General features: G+C 40.8%; 1 protein-coding gene across 1 annotated transcript in view; it reads right to left on the reverse strand.

Annotated features, from left to right (window-relative positions):
- Positions 1-21153, reverse strand: part of ctnna2 (catenin (cadherin-associated protein), alpha 2) — a 263054-nt gene that overhangs the window by 213693 nt on the left and 28208 nt on the right. The window contains exons 3-6 of the mRNA XM_084005035.1: positions 6296-6491; positions 3670-3836; positions 2485-2604; positions 1481-1747 (exon numbers count right to left, since the gene is read on the reverse strand). Of these exons, the coding sequence (XP_083861161.1) occupies positions 1481-1747; positions 2485-2604; positions 3670-3836; positions 6296-6491 (750 nt within the window). The remainder of the gene's footprint in view (positions 1-1480; positions 1748-2484; positions 2605-3669; positions 3837-6295; positions 6492-21153) is intronic.

The raw sequence follows: 21153 nt of genomic DNA on the forward strand, positions 1-21153 counted from the left end.
GGATGCATGCTTACGATCCAGGGCTTAATGCCTGCCAATGTCCAACAGACACATCACACTTCTAGTGGGTCATAAGTGATGCTTGAAAGGGATCATTTATTTAGAATATACACTTTTTTTGCAGAAAGTCTTCTGCCTTTAAGCGTTTGCATTTATTTATCAAATGCAGTTGTCATCTCAAAAAAATCTAAATAGTTTTGAATCCAAAAAAGCAAACTGTGTGCACAGTTATGGCCATTAATAAGTGAACATTCCTGTGAATTTCCTGTAAATATTGTATATGTTCTTGAGTATCTCCTGAAGACTCTGTGGCAGATCAATAATATCGAAGTAATAGTAGGACTATAAAGCAAAACTGCAGAACATTCAAGTGTATTGCTGTCAGAACTGAATTAGATACAGTCGTGTTCAAATAAGCAGCAGCATTATGCGATATTTCTCAATATTTAACAACAAAAGCTGGGTTTGTAACAAATAGCCAATCTGATTCTGTTGACAGATGCAGAATAGATGATTTAGAGAAATGCATAACTATTGATTCTGTTGGAAGAAAAGAGGCAGTTGCGGTGTGCAGCCAATCATATGATTTTGTGGGAAAAGTCTGACAAGAGCCAAGACTGCCTCTGCTGCCACGGCTGCACCAGTGGGGACAGTTCACAATACTAAATGTATATCTAAGGATACAAGAAGCCCTAGTTTATAGCTAGAGAAGTTAGAATGGAAATGCTAAAATATGTATTAGATCTCTAAATCTATATTGTGTTACCCGAGTGTTATTATATTGTCTTCTCTGATGTGCCTGTGCACTTTATCTCACCGTGGGACGGGGAGAAACATGGTTTCAATTTCCTTGTGTGTGGTACATGGAAGAAATTGACAAATAAAAAGTTGAAGTTGATCTATCTTTACTGTGTATGTCTGATATAAAACAGGAAGAGGAAGCTGTTTCTTCATTTAAGATTACTGTGTCTACTAATTGTCTGAATGTCTACATGTATATGCACATACAATCTGGGTCAGATTATCAACAAAGGCTGAGAAAAATTGATACATAAACCAAACTATTTTCACCCTGAAACTGGTTCTTAGACAACACATTTCAATGAGGAAGTTTGCAAAGAAAATTGGCAGGGCTCCACATCCTGAGCCAACATCTAAAACCACTTTAATGTCCTCAGTTGTAGAGACATCATCAGTTGTAGAGCAAACCAATAGTTAACCATCAATACATAGCCACTAGATGGCAGCAGTGACTTATGTCTATGGAGAAAATGTACAATTGATGCAACAAAGCTGCATCTTATCCCTGTTGTCTTATGTTAAGTACAAGGTGCTATAATTTACTTATGCAGCACAGTTGATGCACTTCATTGGTGAATTGCCTCATTCATGGTCATTAATGTTTTAAATATACCAGATTCGCAATGTACACGTGCTTAGTGTGGTATTTGAAAGAAGGATAGAACGCTTGTTGACTTACATCAAATTCATTGAGGGCAGCAGCCAGCTCTCCGATCCCAGCATGGCCGTGCTTCTCATCAGTGGGTGAGGTGGCCTGAGCAGCACTGGAAATGCCTCCTATAGCCTCCTGAACCTGCTTGAACACGTAGTCTCGGTTGGCACGTGTGGCCGCTACATCTGGGTGGCGCAGGAAGGCCTGTGAGGCCGTGTACAGCATGGTGGCGTTTTTCTTCAGGGCCCCACGTGCAGCTGCCATCTCATCTCGACACTGGGGGTCTTTCAGCTCCTGAGAAGGTGACACAGGTTCTAAAATGAGCACTAATAACCACTTATAGTCAGCCCTAACAGAAAAGCGAGTGCATATTAAAGAATAAAGAAATATAACAGAAAAAGACAAGGACTTTTGATGGATTCAACGATTCACAGCAGATTCAAACAGAGCAAAGACTGTTCCCATTTCACAACATTTCCTGTCAAAACATAAGTCCATGTCCCATCTGATGGATTGGTATTGTTCCAGCCACACAAAGTTAGGGCAGCGTCAGCAGATCAGTAACCCTGGAGCCGGATAGAATTCAGCTCAGTGTGTTGCTCTGGAACAGTTCAGCAGTGTGGACTCTTGCCAACATGACACATCTTCAAAAAGCTCCTTTTTTGTTGTCACACTGGGGGTGACGTTAAATATTCTAACACTTCCATGTGTTATTATCCTCATGGGTAAAATAAGCTCTGATGCTGATGTTTAGCTGTTTTAAAGTCGTATGATGAGGTAATTTCAGAGGCTGCGGAGTAAGAGGAGATTCTAGCCTACGTTACTTACTTACAGTTGTTCACTAGTATTCTGCTCTGTACTTACAACCTACACATGACGTTAAGAATTTGCCAAGAGAAAGCCAGAGTGTAGACACTGGTAAGAGACTTCTCCTTTGGGAAACTCCCTGTACCTGAATGTGACACACAAGTCAGGAGCGGTTTGCTTATTCTGAGAATGACTTGAGCAGGAGACAAGGCGCTTCCAGTTACCTGCTGCCTCCGAGCTGCCACATAGTTAAGCTTCACCATCTCCTTCCCAAACTCCTTGAAGCGATTGGCCAGGTCCTGCTCATTGGTCGCATTCTTTACTCCCTCCAGGGCCTCCTCCACCTGTAACACGAACACACACACACACACACACACACACACACAAAACTCAGTAAGATGCACCTGAAAACTAGCATACGTTTATCTACTTTATATAGTTGAATTCAGTGATAAACCTCAAACCCTTAATGTTACAGCATACAGTCAAACAATAATGGAGCATTGTGTCATTGTAACCGGATTTAAAAAGGCCCTTTAGTTGTGCAGTTTTAATGGGTCTCACTCCAGGAATCTCCATCCCTTTTGCGGGTACATTCCGTTCTAAACTTCTTTCTATGCCTAATGAAAGTGATGCACAAGATGTAATGGAAAAGAGAGAAGAGAGCGAGATAACTTTTAAGTGGCTTTTGACGCCAGGGCTTATACTGGCTAGAGTTAAGCTCCGCTGTGGCCTTCGAGAATGAAGCTCCGCAGAAAAAAGGACTCTGAGTGTGTGTGTTTATAAGAAAGAGAGACAGTGAGCGGATGGAGGTGCACACAGGCCCGAGTTTGTTTCAGATTACACCAAGTGCATATCATTCCTTCCAGCACCCGGCATTAACTTCTTTTTCAAACCCCAAGCCATTTTCACAATAAAAGGACCAAGAAATTGTCCTTTTACAAATGACCACGGACAGTAAGAAAGAAGGATATGAGTAGTTAATCACACCAGGGCGCTATGGTATGGTATTGGTACAGTACAATCGGATTCATGCACACAGAATACTCCCACACGCCTCATCTATATGCTAATGTTTGCAGAGGTCGTGAAAAAAGCATATATTGCTTATGTGGACTACACAACGCAATGGAGTCTTTCCGTTAACATCTGACCACACTAGTGAACTGAAACACTGTGCATGCAAGTCTCGGTCAAGGTATGCTATATAGACATATACGTATTCTGACTACAACTGTTACACAACATAACACATAAGCACAACCTCCATGGCTTCAAAACTTTATGAGGTCACAGGGTCATGTATCTACCAGCAAACGTATAGTTGAAGCACAGTTTGAGAAGTACACTTTGTTCTTCAACAGAAGAACATCATATTTGTTTTAAAATAAGATGGTGGTCCCACTTACAATTTTAAGGTGGGCCAGCAGCCTCATGACATCGGCCATGTCAGCAAGGATGAGCAGGCGGGTGACAGCAGAGAGCAGGGCCCGGGCGGCCCTCACCATGGTGCCACGTTTCACGGAGGAACACGGGTCGTCGGCAAACTCTGACGAAGCAATGCGCATCGTCTCTCCTGCAAAAGGGATGGGGAGATAAATGTGAGTGGAGGATAGTGACATAGTTGTATCTCACCTTAGAGAAGACAATATACTGTATACTTATCTATTTGTGAGAATATGTATATGTGGATAGGGTATACACCCATTCTTCATGTGTTCATTTTTTAACACCAGTTGACGATAAAGTGAGCTTAAAGTGAATACAAATCCAATGAGATGAAAGAGTTTTCCTTGAATCTGTGTGTGCACTGTAAATAAGCCATTTAAAGCCCACTACTAACTTCCTTCATCCAGTTAAGGGCTCATGAAACAATGTTTGTTAGGCAATAGATACGATTTTGACACGCCCCCAATTGACTCGAACCCACACAAGCAAATAAATCAATGAGCTTGGAACTAGAAGCCTTACAGAATCATCATGACCGGTGTCTCTGTGCTGCAAAGAGTTATGACTCATTTTCTCCATGTCTCTGATCAACATTCATCCCTCACAGCTCTAACCATTCAGACAAACTGCACGTTGAGCTATTGTATTAATTTGGGTTTATTTTTGCAGCCCCAACAATTATTTTAAAATTTTTATTTACCACCCATCAGTGAGAAATTAGGTGATTTTCTACATAATGATGTAAAAGGCAGCCAGCAGGAAGCTGGGTGAGAAGCAAAGTGGCACTGGCGGCTCTCAAAATTTGAAACATGCTCTTCTCTGGAATATTTGCTTTATTCAAACGTTTTTGGCTAGCGTGCCTTCATCAGGGTGAGAGGTGCCAGCTCTCTTAGCATGAATTAAAAGCGTTGAGCAAAAGAAATAATTTTCGCTGTTAGGTGCATCACAAAAACAGCAGACACAAAAATCCTCATCAGGGAAAAGTGCATCAGAAACATCCTCACATCCATACACAAGGCAGGCACTCAAACACAGACTGTTGCTGAGAGTGCCATAAGTCTGTCTGGCTCAGTGATGAGCTAGTGAAGAGTGACAGTACAGAGGGCCTGATTACTGACCACCCTCTGTGGTCGGAAATCAGCATCTATAATTTAATTATGTCGAGATGAAGGGGTTTGGGATGATGAGGTCACGATGACACGGGTCTGATGAGGTGATGACACATTGAGTCCAACTAGGCCCATGATGCCATTTGGGGACACCTCTAGCTGCTGCTTAATGTCTAAAGATACTATTTAAAGTCTGTTGAATGCATGCAGCATAGCATATTTCTGGCTCCATAGTTCCAATGTTATTATCATAAAAATGTGTTCTCTGACATTTAATCCTATCCATCCTTGCCAAAACGTGTACAAAAAGAGAAAGAATGAAGACTGTGTCCCATCAGCAGCCCACTGTTGTGCTGGAGATTTCTCTGTGCATGCCCATCTTTTCATAATGGCAGTGAAAGCTTAAGAGATGTGGAGTATTAACTCTCTCATCTTGTGAGAGAGTTGATTTATTGCAGAGCCTGATGTGCAGTGTGAACTATTCATGATCAAAAATACACAAACACAAATGTGCAACATCAGTGTAAAACTATGCATAAAGATATCTTCCATAAAACTTTTTTTTTTTTTCAACCCAGTTTTCATTTGGTTTCTTGCTCACGTGCCAAGCAGGTGGGAAGATTGATCTTGTCCTTTTTTGATGTCAGCGGCGGTGATGACCTGTGTGGCAACAGTCCATTTCACGCCTCAAAAGAGCCGAGTGCCAACATATTCAAGTCAGTGTTGAACAGAACCGGCGGCCAAGTGGAGCTGACAGTGCGGGGGTGAGGAATACTGCCACAACACTACGTACTGTTTGCTGAGCTCCATTTGCCCTTTTTTGCTGATGTAGTTATTGAACAAGGAATCCAATTCCATTCTGGGGGACAAACATCTGATTCACATAAAAGGCTCACTGACTCGCTCTCATTACAGAAGAGAAACTTTGCAAACTGTGACACTGACCCATCTGAGCGAGGGATCCGTGAACGACCAAGCGTGATTTGTTGAAGGGAAGAGTCGTCGCTAATGAAAACGGGCCGCTATAATGTCTTAAATATCAGCGAGGCTCCACACCATCACAGACAGTCGAAGCTGTAACGATGCATGACTTCAGGGTAAACAACTCCAGAATTAGGCTCATTACATTCATGAAACTGCAGGCACCAAGTAAAGCCCAAAACTAATGGGTACTAATCTGTTATATTTAATGGATATGCCTTGCCACTCTTAACTCTACTACTGTCTAAAGTACACACGACTTTAAACATTTGACTTGTTCTGGCATTCAGAGCACATTCTCCAAACACTACAATTTGTACGGCAATTATTCTCCCCGTGAAGCCCTTTAATGCCAAAAACACCAGCATCGCAGTCTTTTAACAGAAAAGGTTGCCAGCTGTGCTAATCATTTCGGATGGATGTGATGCTGAGTTGGGTTTAACTCAATGATATCTGTGAAATGTAAAGTTGTGTCGAAAACATTTCACAAGCTCACCTTGCTTACGGACATCCTCCACAGCAGCAATGAGCTCCTCCTTGAGGTCATGGCTGTCTTTGGCAATCTGCTCACCCTTTTCCAAAAAGTTCTGGGTAGCCTGCTCAACAGACACTGCCAGGACATGGGCCTTCTTGGAGCGTCCCTTCTTCTTACTGGATGGCCCTTTGTTGCTGGTGTTCACCAGGGTTGTCACCTAGAAAAGAGGAGAGGCCATTACAGCTGTTTGAGTGACATTAACAGCATGTAATACGTAGGGGCAGCTTTTGTGCATTTTCCAACAGTGACAGTGTCATCCTGGCTTTGGAGGTTATGGCACATAAGCATTGCAGAGATCAGCCACTGACAGTAACAGCAAAAAAGAAACGATGCACCAAAACATACACATACATAGAGCTGTGTTGAGCTTATTCCCAGCAATATCATCCAAAAAAAATAAAATAAAATTCTCCTGATCAAATTCTTTTGGGAGTATATTTTCGAAAAATTATTTAATCCACAATGACACATAGTCCTGTTTTTATTCTTAAAACTGGCTTACTATTACATTTTTACTGTACCAATTAAGATTTATTACAAAGTGTATGTCCTACATTTTTACCGAATAATAGGTTGATTAATGAATGTTTTGGGGTGCAATGAAAATAGCTGATAGCTAGACAGGACTAACTGAAAGTATACGTATCCCTCCGCTTAAGTAGGAGTGTCATAAAGTACAGTCTACCAAGCTGCCCTTCTCATTGTGTGAAAAATGCCACTGAAATGTGCCCCAGGCAACAATTTCTTTGATCTCAGCTCTTTTGGATAGGCTACACTGCACAGAATCAATAGAGTGATGTGTGACTTAATCCTGCGAAATGACCCCTTTATCTAATTGTATTGCTACAGTCAGCATTTTGCAAGATCATGTTTTGTTGAAGAAATGCAATAAGACAGGTTCCGTGTAAAGCAGTCAAGAAGTATGTCTGTATTGGACACCACGACTATTGATTTCTCCCCAGAGCAGACAGTCAGTCAAGAGGATGACATGAGTGGACATACAGTACGTCATCGAGTGCAAACACAATGTGTTGTTCGCGCTATCGATGCTGTAAGAGTCACAATAATAAAAGAACCATTCCAGACAAGCACTCTGCCCGAAGGAAGTCACAAAATCATGAGGAACAGAAATCCTCATTAAAAGCTTAAAGCTGTTAGATAATCAGCAATCACATAGTACTCACAAGAACATGCAAGCCTTAAGGTTGAGAAATATCTGATTAGTAAGTGGAGAGAACCAGGACACGCACCGAGAATGGCTGTTTAGTTTTGGCTTCAACAAAAATAACGGGACGTGAAAAAATGCTTTTAAACTATCCATATCAGTTATATTGAGCTACAATGAAAGTGTCATTATCATCAAACCAAAATGACTAGACTAAACTCAGCCTACAGGACAGGCAACAGAAGCGCAGCAATCAAAGCTGACTGTCAATAATTCAATAAAGCCTGGGATTGTTTCCACTGTTTGTATACCGATGACACCTTGGCTGCACATAATGACATATGTCCAATTGAGCCCAGTGTGGAAGCACATGGACAGAACTGCTCATTACATGCTCCAATCAGATTGTGCTGCAGTCAGCCACCAAACTTGCACAGTGGAGTCATATGATCAGTTTGTGGAAGATATCAAAAGCTGTTCACTCTCCAAAGCTGCTAAGAGCAAAAGTTGTGTCCTGTCTAGGCCACATTACTTAAAGGCTTCTAGACGTGAATGAAAAAAAGGTTGATGACGTGTGTCCTCGCTCAGGACGGATCCAGGAATAGCAGGGCTGATATAAGACAAAGTTAAAGTTATTTGACTGGCTGAGGGTGGGGAGATATCATTGTGAAGTCCTATTGCGGTTCATTTGGAGCCTGGAATATATGACTTCAATGTGGTGTCAATGAAAACACAATTTTATTTGTTTGGCACTGTGCATGGTGGTAATAACATTTTGAAATGATGTTTACGTGGCACCTGGTACTTTTAAAATGATGTTATATTCTTTAGCCAGATTTCAATCAGGCAGAGCGATAATTTGGGCTAATGACATCCATAAATCGGCAGCCCATTACACAGTAGACCTGCTGGCAAAAGCTGGCAACAGACAATGTGATTTGGGGCAGCATTGTAAAATATGTCTGTGGTCACAGACATGAAGATAAGCTGCTCGATCATGTACTGTTTTCAATTACTTCAGGGTTCTGTGTCCATTATACTAGCTTAGATGTGTAACCTGATTACCATGTGATCATCTTTTCCAATTGTGCGATTTATGAGTTAGTAAATCATGTTTGAAATAAAAATGGCTATAATAGATGCCCTTTAAGAAAGTTCAGGGGGTTAATTTGATTCCGCACAGTACCAGAAATTCTCTGGCTGCAGTTCTGTGGCAGATATACAGTAATTAGAACAGACAATGTCACAGAAGTAAGAGGGAATTTGGGCAAACTGCAAACTTCGGGTGCTCTCTGTCGCAGTCTCTACCATCTTCAGATATGTTAGTTTAGAGATTAGTGGTCAAGCGTATAGATTTCTCTATACACTCTCTCTGAAATTCGATGTCTACATCATGCCTTTTGCAAGTCTCCTGGAGCAGAGAATGAGAACATCCCAAGTTATGGGTGTGCATGATTCATACGCACCTCAAATGCTCATTTATTCATTAACGCAGGGGCTGGGCAGTGGAATACTCAGAGCTAAGGCAAGTGTATGTGTCATGTAGCTTTCCACAGGGATCAACTCAGTAAAGTGAAAGCTCGTTGACGTTTCATTCTGCAACGGTGACTTAGAAATAGCTTCTAATTATGTCTGCAGTAACCTCACAGCAGAAACTGAGGATGATTCAATTTCTACCTTCATACGGAATTAAGTGTGCTGTTTGTATGATATCTCACCGTGTCTGCATGCATATGTCTCGCTGAATGTCCTGGAGAAATGCAGTGGAAACTGTCAGAAAGGTTGTCACAGCAGACATGTTGGCTTGTCGTATATAATAGTAGTAATAAAAGCAGTATTGTAGTAACAAAAGCAGAGAAGGTAATAGTAGTAACAATGACTGTGATATTTGACTTTTTCAGTGTCATATGTGACACTGAAAAAGCATGCACAATACGAGGACCTGAGAAGTTGTCCACCCCCGTCATATACTGTGTTGTATTTCAATGACTGGCTATACATTTTAAAGACAGATGAGTCAAAATGTTCTAATACTGCAAGCTGAGTAGAGAGAACAATTTTGAAGGACAGGCATAAATGGACACCAGAGTTTATGGTGATTGGATGAAGTGTGGAGATCAGATTTAACAAACGTCCCTGGGAGGGACGAAAGGTTGCTTGGAGGAAAGACAGAGACAATGTTTGTCTTTTCAGGCTGAATAATGTTACATTTTGAGGTCATCAGTCTCCAGAGCTTTTCAGTGTGGTTACTGAGGCATTTAAGTTTTTCATCACTGCCACTTTTACAAAGACACAACACATGACAAATAGCCGGACTTTTGGAACATGTTCAGTGCCGACAGCCATCAAGTTCATGCTCGGCCCATCAAGAAAACAGTGAAAAAATGCTGCAACATGATGCAAGCCTACAACACTGCAAAGTAATGAGTTTGTTTGCAAGATAATAAGACCACCCAACACACATACACAGTCAAAGATTATGAACCCTGAGTCAAATTTGTCAGATTTTCTACAATGTATTATGCAGATAATTTTACTGGCCAGTTGGAAAAAGACTAATTAAATAAATACATAACATAATTTGGGAAAAGGACTAAGTAAAAAAAGGGGCATGAAGGGAGTTTGGGCAAACATGTGACCCTTTCACCAAATGCTTGTTTTGTGAGGGACCTGTTATACCTGAATCAAATACTACTATACTCTTAAAATTCCAATATGTAATAAAATGGTGAAAGTATATAATTGTGTCTAGGATAAATTATGATTCCCACTTATATAATTAAAGAGGTCTTGGTAATAATTTGGTTTTTAGTTTTTTTTCCCCCCAAACACAATATAATGTTTTGACACAGGCATTAATCCACTGAATGCAATGATACAACACCACTACACAATATCTCAGTTTTAGGCTTTGTATTCCACCAACCCTGAAATGGCACACAAAATTCAATAAACACAATATGACAGTAAAAAAAAAAATAAAAAAAGACCCGGGCAACTCCTGTCTAAACCTGAGTGCAAATAACGTCCTTGACTCAAGCTGGCCTTACGTGTGCTGGCGCGCAATGGCGGGCTCATGAAGAAAAGAAACAGCAATGAAACACCTATGTCCGAGCAGGCGTGTCCAGGCGTGTTCAGGCAACTCCGGTCTCTGCTCTGGTGCTGACAGCTAAGCTAACGGTCCTAGCTTGTTGAACTGGTTTAGCGTTTCCGGGCAAATAAACAGTCGTAGGCCGTCAAACGTTCCACTCGTACACTCATACAACGTGCTACGCAAAAGGCGAAGTTCCGAAAACTAAAAGCAGACAACAGAACGTCATGGTCAGTTAAACTATTATAGGCTACATGTTCCACTCCTGCTATTTCTCCTCCGTCACTCTTTCCTCTCTCCCGCCTCTCTCTCCCACGCGCCCAAAACAAAAACTCCACTTCTCGCGAGATTACTCCTCCTGTCTGAGCAGCACATATTTAGGTGAGAAATAGTATAACTGCACATAACATTTAAATAAATCAAATTCCCATTTCCTTCACCTGAAATGGATACAATTTATCAATAGATGCCATTAATCCAATGATTTAAGGCTCAACAACAAACTACAAATAACTGATATAAGTCAGGTTATTACACATATTTTAGGACATCTCTATTGCAGTACACTTGCTAATATGCTTTAAGTAAACAAATTACAGGATTTATTTGAGATTATGTGACATGATATAATCTCATATAATCTAAATCCTATGTGTAATTTTAATCATAGTACACAACGTATTCCCCTGCTATAGGTGCACATGTGACCATATAAGAAAGCAGTATAGGATCCCAACTGTTCTCTCGTATAGCTACAAGGCCTTCGTCTAGCACTGTTTGGTAAAATGATAATGGTGCCATAATGCTAAGTTGTGCATGTCATGCCTTTAACAGTAAAAAAAAAAAAAAAAAGGTCTGAATCCGTCAATGCCTATTGCAGATGAAAAAGGAAAAGAATAGAGCACACAGAGTAATCAAATGGGTCCCTCGGGGAAGAAGGTGGAAACCAAAGTAGTTTGGGAAAGAAATGAAGTGGGCCACAGTAATGTTTGCCTAGTGCATCCAAATGTGGCCTAATGCAAAACTAAATAAATTCAGTGTCTAGGAAAGGCAGCCTTGCCCTTTTCTGCCAGCTAGTAATTGGCCCTGGGCAAGCCCATTTATCGTGTGTATTAGCAGCACTGCTGAGATTTCTATGCAAGACCACACTGGGGTTATTTCCATACAGCCACAATTTGTGTCATCTCTCAGGTTTAGCCCCAACTGCTCATACATCACAAGCTTTACTATGTAGACTGGGGTCATATACATAACCTGCTGTGTTAAGCTAAGAACTAATGAGTGCTCTTGGAATATTTGGTAGACCATTAAATGATTTTGGTTCCATTAGGAACACCCGGCAATGCTTAAAGGCAAAAAGCACAGGGAGGATAGTAACTTGAAACGAATCTCACCGACTTAATGAGAGTGTACATCAGCTCTACCTGGCCACGTGAAATAGTATGTGTTAGTATGACTGAAGGCAGTGACTCGTGGGAGTGAGTTTCCCATCATGTCTCTATAACTTAATCCAATTACACAATTGGCTTTCACTAAGCGTATAATAATATCAGCTGGCAAGCACAATCTTTTAAGATAGCATGAAGACTGAAATGTAGAATTGAATGATATGACTGGACATATGGAAAGGAACCAAAGGAAAGGGATAAAGAAATATCTTCCTGTATGACGCAACGGTATAAAATCAACTAAGAGGGAGGTAATGAATCTCGCCTGGCAGTGTGCTGCCAGGCGAAGGGAGAAAAGTGACGCATTGAACAGTTTTTTCAGTATGCTGTATTGTGCTGAACTACAGGTGTCCTTGGCAGTAAACGGTGCTTCTATAACATGCTACATGCTGTGGTTCCACCACATGTGAACATGTACAAAAACATGCTACCCATTCCCAATCTATTATTTAATATTTAGAAAATAATTTGCACCCTTCAGGCATACCATGTGTATATCCAGAGCAAGCCCAGTGAAGATGAGGCAAATTAGATTTGCAAACGAGATAAGTTAAAAAACGATGACTCTTTTGGAGTCCATATTAAATCATCATATTTATTTATTTTAATGACTGCTTATCCTTTATTGTGAACGCCTATTACGGTATGGATGCTATAATCAAAATAATGGTTGATGACCGCTCTGATGTCTATGACTGTGTTACTGTATGCTTGATTCATTCATGTTCAACACTTCTGCCATGAATAGTGCTGCCGTCTGTACTGGTCTAAGGACGGCCACTCTGGCGCCGACACTGGAGACACATAGAGTAGGTTGAGTTTAATGGGAAAAGATGATAGTATGGGCACCATTGCTTTTCATGGTTAAACCAGAAACAACATTGTTAATATACAACACTAAGTGTTACTTCCCCAAACGGTATTTACAGAAGTTTGTACTTATTCCATAAAAAAGGGTACAGTACACTAGTTCTACCAGGGAGGTTTCAGGGCTTGATATACTCATAGGGATTAAGCTCAAAAAGATTTTAATCATTACAAACAAAAAAATCTATAAAAGATGTCAGCTTAACAGATTTAGCAGTCTAAGGTCTTATTGACATGGCAAATACTGCATGCAACACATGTGGACAGCTCACAGTGGATAATTCCTGGGTCAGCATTCTGCCCTAGCACATTTACAATTGTTCCCAAAGATTAATTATGTATGGAAGGACAGATACACACAAACACAAATCAAGACATGGTGACTGGAAAAGAAAAACACAAGACCACTGATGCAAAATGAGAACAAATCCACAAAAATGCCATAGCCATCCCCAAGCAGACACAAGAACACATTTGCACGGGGCACATCTACGTAGATTGGTGTGTATTTCTATGAGCAACACGTTGATAAATTAGATAGATTACAGCTTCTGAATCCTGCCATTTCTCTTTTCCTGAATTAACACTCACTGCTTACGCAAGACTGAAATTTCTTAAAAAAATGATTGAGAAATAAGCTAAGCTGGATTCATGTATAGTTTGTATCGCCATATTTCTTGTGGTTTACCATCCTCAAACTGTCCAATTTGTCGTACCTCGGTCGCCAGCAGTCGTGTCTCTTCCAGAATTCCCTGATTTAGTCGCAGCTTTTAATCTTACTCAAGTATGCAGGATGTTAAACTGCACCTGAGATATAAAAGCTCACTGCTGATTGGATGACAAATATTTGCTTAAATGTGCTGGAATGAAGAACAAAACTAGTCGCAACCAAAACCTACATCAAGTTGTTTCCATAGCCTCTGTATACATATTTCATTTTATTGATCTTAAATGGACACGCTCAGGAAATTCTGTTGTTGTCTTTTTTTTCTTTTTAAGTAATGAGACAAGAAAGTATTCCCATCCTCCTACAACATTCAGGCACGTATAGAAAACAGTTAACAGGTAATATTGTAAGTGATTATTCTGCGGCAGTGCTGAAGCTAACCTTTCCTTCAGGCCTAAGAGGTGTTTTGCCGTGCCCGACCATTTTATTGCTGATCAATAATATTAAATGCCACGCGGCCTTTCCTCTCCAGAGCGCTGGTCAGTGGGCTGTCCAGTCAGTAGTAAATCCCTGTGGCCCTACGTAGCCATTCAATTTTCCGCCTTCAGCCTCCGAGACTTGCATCATACGGATGAGTGATGCACTTTAACTGCCGAACATTAAGGAAGGGCATGTGCATGGGTGTACACGTGCAGCCATCTTCACACATGCAGCATAACTTTCCACTCATTCACACCCATACACAGCTCCTGAGGGATTCTGTCAACCTTTGGTACCCTTCCGCAGTTAGCGATATGCATAACCTCCCGTGTTCAATAATTGATGGGGCCGTTTATGCCCATGTGTAAAGTGCATAACGTGTGCGAAAGCTGGGGGGACAAATGCAAGAGGGGGTCCTCTACATTTTTTACAAGTGGGTGAATCGCTCACCTAGCCGTGAGAAGGACAAGGCGGGTGCGCCGATGGCTTCAGGCCACGTGGCACACAGGCTGTTCACCCAGTTAAGATGATACACTTTATACAGAATAGTACCGTCCAAGACGGAGGAACATTGAAATGCAGAGAACAACACACACCTGCATTGTACATTTGCATGCAAATACACTGAATATCTACACCTAACTTTTTTCTGAAAATGTGAACTATGCCTGTCATGTGCACCTGTAACAGCGCTATGGCCCAGCATATAAAAATGTATCTTACATTTTTCGCAGTGAAGGCTATGCTCACTTTTTTTTATACCCTTTTATTTAAAATATCTTTTGAAGTTAACAAGTGCTGAAGTGCAAAGCGGTGAGGATTAGCAAGCATTATGATCGGTACCTGAATGGGCTTCTGGTTAGCAAAGAGGAAGGGCTTTAGCAGGAAGTGTCACATTGCAGGGGTGTCAAGCTCTGACATTCTTAACCGTGCAGCATACTTAGTTTGAAAGCGGAGAGATGAATTTTGGAGAGGAACTGTGGCGTACAATGATGGAAAGGGAGGAAAACTGATGAATAATAAAACATAGCACTGGTTGTCAAATATTTGCATCTGTTTTAAGTTTATTTGTCCTACTTAGGTAGATTTTCACTGAACTGTCAAGTTTATCCAACTACCTACAGTTTTTCTGGAACTTTTTTTAAATTTATTGAATTTTGTCCAGACTCTACGAACACTCATTGGATGCAACAAATAGTGGCAAAAAAAACACCATTCAATAGCGTTATCTGCATTAATGATTCTCACTTTTTACAAGGTGAACTTCTGAGAGCAACATTCATTCATCCTGCTCCGAGGGTGCAACAGACTTTCAGTCTCTCCATAATATGTCCTCATTAGTAACCCTCTAAGCCCATGTTCCTATGCTCTGTTTGATCCTCCTACTCCTTCATTATCATTCTCACAGATGACTTTTTGCTATCACTAAGGTTACTGAATTCATATTTGGGGCATGACAGGACCTTTTTAATAGTTGGTACACACAGAGAGAGCCTATATATTATTCTATATGGCTGTGCCTTAAATCACTTGATGTAAGGTCTACATTGCACCCATTTTAAGATATTCTCACACATTTAACAGGCCATGGGGGTGCCAATCCCTGGATCCAAATATTGGTTGCTGCTCATTGTTCTCTGTGGAGAGCAACTTGTTTGGTTGCCAAGAAAATACCTAAAAATACCATTCAACTAGTGTGTGTGAATAAAGAGTCAACGATTAGTCCTTGAGGGACTAATCTAAGGAAAACAGCAGTGCAGTAGAGTGGGTTTTGAAATCAATGCGCAATCCCGGCCAATTAGAACATTTCAGCAACTCTCAAACTTCCTCCCTCTAAAAATGAAATGAAGAAATGACTGAATGTTTGTGTCATAATTGCTTATTTCTTTGATAAATTAGTCAATGCCAATGAGTCCTCCTTTGACTTAAGCTTAATTTTAGCATGAAGTGCTTTGAGGGTTTTCACATAATCTTCACAACAAATGGCAGAATACATGCCATCTGAAAATGCTGTTCACTTCAAAGACAGACCACATAAAAGCTTTCTCAAATCTCATTCTGAAATGCCTTCAAGTGTGAGATATGGTCACAATGACGAGCGTCAAAGAAATTAGTGCAGCAATCCACAGGAGACACGGCTTCAAGGAAAGTGTGAGAGTATAACAGTAGTTTAAGGTTTGGGTGAGATGATACAGTAGTATCAACAGAGGACATGTATACCTGCAACACTGTAATCACACCCTCTTTGCTTCCTGAGCAGCAGGCCACCTCATATACATGGACTTACAACAATATTAAAAGGAAAAACCCCCTCTTTTAAACCTTATTTCTACCTATCTGAGTTAGATGTATATTAGAAAAAAAGCCTCCAGTTGTTACTGTTGTTCTCTGAGACTGCAGCTGTTATTATTCCTCATCCCAGTGACCCACTTGGGATGAGTAAGAACTACAGAGTTCTACTCTCAACTTTGGTAGCTGTGGAGCACATTGACGCTCAAAAACCTCCTTAATCTAGTGGCTTGTGTTACGGAGGATTTTACATCTTACAGTGCTGTGGCCGACTCAGATATTCAGCCAGATTCAGCTAGATAGAGGCCGTTCGAGGCCCTCCGATGCCAATAGAAACAGAAACATTCCGCTGTAATGAATGCCAGCTTGGGGGCTTTTGTCGGATGCTGTCGCCAACGACAACCCAGAGCGAGCGAGCGAGCCGTGAGTGTGTAACTATAGATGAAAGTTCCCCTCCTCACTGCATCATAGGTGTGCTATGTCAACAAGTTAGTTAAGATAGATATGACAGCCGCTTTATTGTTGTCCATATCTTTAATCCACAACATCATTAAAAAAACACCATTTAAATATTGCTTTTAGTCCCTCTTGTCTGTCTGCATATTTGTAGAGTGGAGTATAATCCAAGTTCAAAAACTCAAGCACCATCACGACTTGTGTGCACTTGTGTCGATAGAATTTCATTTTCAGGGCTACTTTGAATAATTAAGTTGAGAATGCGACGATGAAATATTTTCCCAAAAAAAACTAAATTACTGGGTTCATTCAATGTTATACAGCCAAAGTGATCTAACTTCCTACACAAGTACCAAACATTGCATTCCAGGAGTTTTAGAGTATCAACCCTTATAAGTAAATACAAAACTCAGCAAAGTGAGACAAAAGTGGAAGGAGAGCTGCAGACTGTGAACCAAAGCAGTTTGAGCGGTTAAGCTCAGCAAGCAAATTATTCATTGAAATGAGCCTGTTTAGTGGTATTCTTTGTTCTGTAGAAAATAATAAGACACTTTTCATCAAGTTAACTCTGGTTTATAAGTCATAAGGGAAGAGGATGGCTGTATGGAGGAAAGTAACAGGGGGAATCTAAAAAAAATAATATTGTACATGCATCTAAAAGAAGGAATATAGTGAAACGACGCACAGTCACTTTTGACTATTCAGCCTCATTTCGATTACATCTGTCCTGTTTTGCGCCTAGTCAAATATGCAGACAATCAGAATCTCAGATCATCCGTCTGTTTCCTTCCCTTTCATCCTCTTCCTCTCTGTCTCTCTCTTACACTCATATGAATGAACAGGGAGGCAAGACCCCTTTTGGCTCGCTGTCATCTTCTTTTGAATGGATCAGTTGCATTTCACGGCATAGGCTGAGTGGCATTATGTCTGGCATCTGATAAGGCAAAACTGTATGGATGCTGGTGGTGAGTGACTGTATCCTAGTGGCCTGTTGTGTTGCTTCCCAGACTGCCAGACATCACAAGGCATAAGGTACTGCCCTTGGACTCTCCTCTGCTGTTCCCACAGCTCTCATACATTAGACAGGCAGTATTCAATAATGAATATGTGAAACTCTATCTCTCCCTCTCTCTCATACAAGTTTTAAATACATGTCTTTTTTTCTTGCAGGAGGAATTTGCTTATGACATGGTTAGCTATAATACGAAGTACAATAAAAACTGCAGCCTTGAGAGCTGCTGACTGAAAAGAGATGCAGTGATTTATAAACTTTTGTTTATCTTTAAAAAAAAAGAAAAAAGAAATTCTGTTTGCTTTTGTCCCTAATTACAAAAACAAAATCTATAAAATGTGTTCTTTAGCCTTGATGTCTCTAATAGGGTATCACTCATTGGGACACTGAAGAAGACATCATATATGGCGTACTGTCCAAAGTTTCCCCATTCAAAAACAATACTGTCATATTGCAGTTTGTTGTAAAAGATAACACTTGAATTTCGAAGGTGAAGAATATTTACTTCATTTTTACATGGAGGCACAGCTGGCATGGCTCTGCAGCTTTCTCAGTCAATACAGGACTCACTGGGGAATGTCTGTCTTCAGTGGACTACATTTACTGTAACATCAGCATTGTTTGGACACCCACATAAAAGTTGAGACATTTTCACTTTAAAGTCACATTGACTCTTGGTTCACAATGCTTGCTCATCATGGGACTTGCAGCAAACATGTCCTTTGATTTCACATATCACTAAATTATTGATGTAGTTCAACATTGAGATGACAAGATACTTGCAATTTGATCTTTTTTTTGCAGAGGGAGAGGGAAATATGCAAGGCTGTTCTATTGAAAAGATGCAGTTATTCTGCAAGGCCATAGATACATTTGCTCAGCTACGTAATTAAAGGACCTATATACACCCCCACCCCACCCCCCAAATTGGCAACAACCTTAACTTAAAGTTGAGAAATAACACTATGAAATGTATTTACAGTGCATGGTCCTGAAGTGGTTTAGCCCATGGATGACAATAACAAAAAGTGAAAACAGTGCTAATACCAATAGGGCTCTAATTTTTAAGGCAATATGTGCTGTATTTTATATGGTAAAAAACCAAGGTGAGAGCGCACAACCAGCATCTGTGTATGGCTGCTGTTCAGAACCCTGGGGCCAGCCATATGCTGACATAGCAAGGTGTCAGACGATACAGCCCGAAGACAGATGAAAGCATGTTTCACAAGATTCAGAACTGACCCCAAGGCACTGGCAGAGGTAATGAGAAGACAGACGCTAACAGGGGGCACTCTGCATAATGACACAGCTGTCATCCTTATCATACTACTGTGTAAAAATAAAGTATTACAGTACTTACAAGCATAACCTTTGTAAGGAGGACATCAGTTTACATTAACTGTGTGCTGTGTGTGTGTGTGTCAGCCCCAATAGTATGCAATGAAGAGAAAAATAATAAGACAGAAGAATATCAAGTCCGTGCATTGTATGTGCAATCTTGTCGAGCTTGTGTTAAATAGCTATTAATATTAGTTTTTATAGAGTATATATATATTCTACTATACTTTATATATATATATATATATATATATATATATATATATATATAAAACACTAAGCAGAAGTTGAGAGGCCGAGGGCTAGTGAGCGTCAGAGTGATTATCCAACAAACAACAAATATCCAGGAGTACATCAGGAAGATGGCCCCAAGTGATGACCTGCTAAGTGAATCCTTCAGACAGCAGAAGCCCGAGGAGGAGGAAGAGGAAGAGGAAGAGGGGGAAGAACAAGCCTCTGCACGGCATGTGGCAGAGACAGACAGAGGAAGTGGCTGATATGGAGAGGTGGCTAGAAAAGACTGGTCTGAAGGACAGCACAGAGGCACTAATCATGGCAGCACAAGAACAGGCGCTGAGCACCAGATCAATAGAGGCCGTGGTCTACCACACCAGACAGGACCCCGGGCACAGGCTGTGCAATGATGCCCCCGAGACAGCCCAGCATATAACAGCAGGTGTGGCGTACGTGGAGGGCCATAAGCAAGTGGCTGTCATAGTGTACAGGAACATCTTCCCTAATGAGTATGAGAATTCACTATGAAGCAAAAATGCCTTAAAAGTCTAAACATATACAAGGGACACAACTGAGAACTAATGTCAATATATCACAGACTGCAGGAGGGCCAACTGAGGCAACAGTAATGGAGACCAAATGCATCACATGCGTTGCATAATGATACCAAAGATAGAAGAGACCGAATAAAATTAATTGTTAATAAATTAATTGTATATTCACTTATAAGATTTAACATATGCTGTTTTAGGGTGGATTCCCTGCAAAATCCAACCCTTTAACTGTAGCATCCCATCAACAAGTTATGTGTGGAAAACAACATCCTGGAAAATAAACTGAATGATTATTACACTGTTAAACTATCTTTGAACTGTACGTTGGCCTTGTCAAGACATCACTGTTTTCTAGCTGTCTGAATCATTTCCCCGTTTCCCTCTCACAGCTTAAATTAAGGATTGCTTCCTGTAACATGGCATGTGTCCGATGAGTAGCGCGCCAAGAGGCAGGGGTTCCAGACTGCCTTTGAACATCACTACCTCTTGTAGGGTTCAAAGCCTTTTAGAAATACTGTCATCCAAATTCAAACAAGGGATAGAAAAGAGTACAAAGAGTGGAGGACTTCATATCTTCAAATCCAAGGGAGCTCTTCCCACTTCTTTTTCAGAATTTCGCATTCAAAAATGAACCAAAAGATTTCCTCACTGCATCTCACATCTCCTATCTCACCCAGGTAATACTTAAAAATACATAAAAATATGCATTTCTGCAATAACAGTTATTGCTGAGATACACAGTCATTAAACAAAATAATAAATTATCTTGTCTTTCCCCTAACAAATGTGAGATGCTGGAAGCAACAAGCATCATCATATTCCTGAAAGTATGACAACCCTCCACCCCTTAAGAGAAACACTGTTCTGTGGATTCATTATAAACTTTGAGGAGAAGTATAGCATCCCTCTCCAAAAAGTGTTTGTTTGAGGTCCAGGCCTCCTCCTTTTCCGCTAGCTTAATGGATTATGACAGTGATGCAGCATGAAGCCTTAATCCCCTTGCCGCCGTCGTCTCCCCTCCCTTTATGGTAAGCCCCTTGACAAGTGTGTGTGCGTGTGTGTGTGTGTGTGTGTGTGTGTGTGCGTGTGTGTGTGTGTATGGCAGGTGCCAACCAATACTAGGAGCCAAACCTTGGGTTTGGATGATATACATAAACAAAGAGGGTTAAAGCATCCACTGCTGACAGTCAACTCTGCCCTTCAGGTACCCTGCTAGCC

This window comes from Eutrigla gurnardus, assembly GCF_963514095.1.
Source record: "Eutrigla gurnardus genome assembly, chromosome: 3".
Classification (NCBI taxonomy): Eukaryota; Metazoa; Chordata; class Actinopteri; order Perciformes; family Triglidae; genus Eutrigla; species Eutrigla gurnardus.